Genomic DNA, 1,920 nt, shown 5'->3' on the forward strand with positions numbered 1-1,920 from the left:
ATTAAAATAATCGTCAACTAATTTAGTAACCCTTGGGCAGCAATTAAACCAAAATTGTAAAAAAAAAAAAAATTTAAATATTTTGAAGTTATAAAAATCTTTTTTGTGTCTCAATATGCTCTATCCAGAACTCAAGTGGAAGTTTTCACCTTGTTTCATTTCACAAAAAGTCTTCTTTAAGGAATCTTTGGCTATACGATTTATAATTGATTAATCTAAAGAAATTATTGACAGATTAAACGATTAGTAAAATAAACGTTAGTTGCAGCCCTATGTCTGGACTTTGAGTCGTTCTAACCATTGAAGGTGCTTGTAGCATTGGCTGTATGTTTACGGTTGCCACATGATCTAAAGACGAACTTTAACCTGAGCTGTCTTTACAATGACATCAAATTCTACGCAGCTGGACTCTTTTCACCTATAGGCAGACATCTAAAAGAAATTATTACCACTGTATTTTATTTAAGGGTTAGTGTTCTAAGGTTTGGCAAGGTCTTACTTATAAAACGTCATCATACAGCCGGTGATCGTCATGTTCATGGGAACCTGAGCCGACATTCGGCCGATCAGGATCATCTTCTCTCCTGTGTCCGGATGAAAGGCAGAATCGAAAACATATTTAGCCCTCCACAGTTCATCTTCCGTCAGACCCGGAGAGACGATGCCTTTTCTGCAAGATAGTAGACGTGTGAGCCAACATCTTCCTACAATCACAATCAATCCCTGTTCCTGCTGCTTTACCTGTAGTCTGTGATGATTCTGTGTGCGTGTGAGAGTTGTTCGTTGGTCAGGAGAACGTTCCTTGGGTCTGTGACAGTGAAGAAATGCTTGGCTCGACCGATAAATGTGCTTTGGTCCCACCGGGGCTCCTTGATGTTAATGGAGGTGGACAGGTCGGCTGCCATGCTTATCTGCAGAGAGAAAAGGTTCAAAAGCTGAAAGGTGCTGGGGAGTGCCAGGATATCCTTCAGTGCAAATGACTCCTATCTGAAGAGAAGCAGTAGCATAACAGAAAAACACAATGCCTCCATTCTATTCGGCTACGCTGCTTACTCAGCATAACGTTGCTATAGCAATGGTCAGGCATGGCACGAGGGTTTTCAAGCACGAAATAGCAAATCCAAGCAGCCATGGGTGCAGTAACCTCACTCTGTTACTCAAAAGCAGTTTGAAAAATTATAAAAGACAATTAGAAGATTTATATCAGCAAACCAAAGCCTGTGACTTTAGAAAACGTGCTTTCAACATCATAAAGGCTTTTTGTTTTCCAGATATGTAAAACAAGATTAGGGCCACTGAAGGAAAAAAAAAAGTTTACTGATTTTTTTATTTTATTTCAGTATAGTATGGGAAAAAAGTCAGAACTCTGACTTTAATCTCAGAATTCTGACTTTTTTTATTGTCAGAATTCAGTCAGAATTCTGAGTAAAAAGTCAGAATTCTGAGATTAAAGAATTCTGACTTTAATCTCAGAATTCTGACTGAAATCTGATAATAAAAAAAGTCCAAATTCTGAGATTAAAGTCAGAATTCTGAGATTAAAGTCTGAATTCTGAGATTAAAGAATTCTGACTTTATCTCAGAATTCTGACTTTTTTTTTAATCAGATTTCAGTCAGAATTCTGAGATTAAAGTCAGAATTCTTTAATCTCAGAATTCTGACTGAAGTCTGATAATAAAAAAAGTCAGAATTCTGAGAAAAAAGTCCAAATTCTGAGATTAAAGTCAGAATTCTGAGATTAAAGTCAGAATTCTGAGATTAAAGTCTGAATTCTAAGATTAAAGTCAGAATTCTGAGATTAAAGTCAGAATTCTGAGATTAAAGTCTGAATTCTGAGAAAAAAGTCTGAATTCTGAGAAAAAAGTCTGAATTCTGAGAAAAAAGTCTGAATTCTGAGAAAAAAGTCTGAATTCTGAGAA

At 36.3% G+C, this 1,920-nt stretch overlaps 1 protein-coding gene across 2 annotated transcripts in view; it reads right to left on the bottom strand.

Annotated features, from left to right (window-relative positions):
- Positions 1-1,920, bottom strand: part of sfxn1 (sideroflexin 1) — a 17,188-nt gene that overhangs the window by 11,858 nt on the left and 3,410 nt on the right. For both annotated transcript variants that reach the window (XM_015400290.1, XM_015400298.1), the window contains exons 2-3: positions 742-911; positions 500-670 (exon numbers count right to left, since the gene is read on the bottom strand). In XM_015400290.1, coding sequence (XP_015255776.1) covers positions 500-670; positions 742-905 — 335 coding nt within the window. In that variant the 5' untranslated portion in view covers positions 906-911. The remainder of the gene's footprint in view (positions 1-499; positions 671-741; positions 912-1,920) is intronic.

This window comes from Cyprinodon variegatus, unplaced genomic scaffold (assembly GCF_000732505.1).
Source record: "Cyprinodon variegatus isolate N-32 unplaced genomic scaffold, C_variegatus-1.0 Scaffold31, whole genome shotgun sequence".
NCBI classification, from domain to species: domain Eukaryota; kingdom Metazoa; phylum Chordata; class Actinopteri; order Cyprinodontiformes; family Cyprinodontidae; genus Cyprinodon; species Cyprinodon variegatus.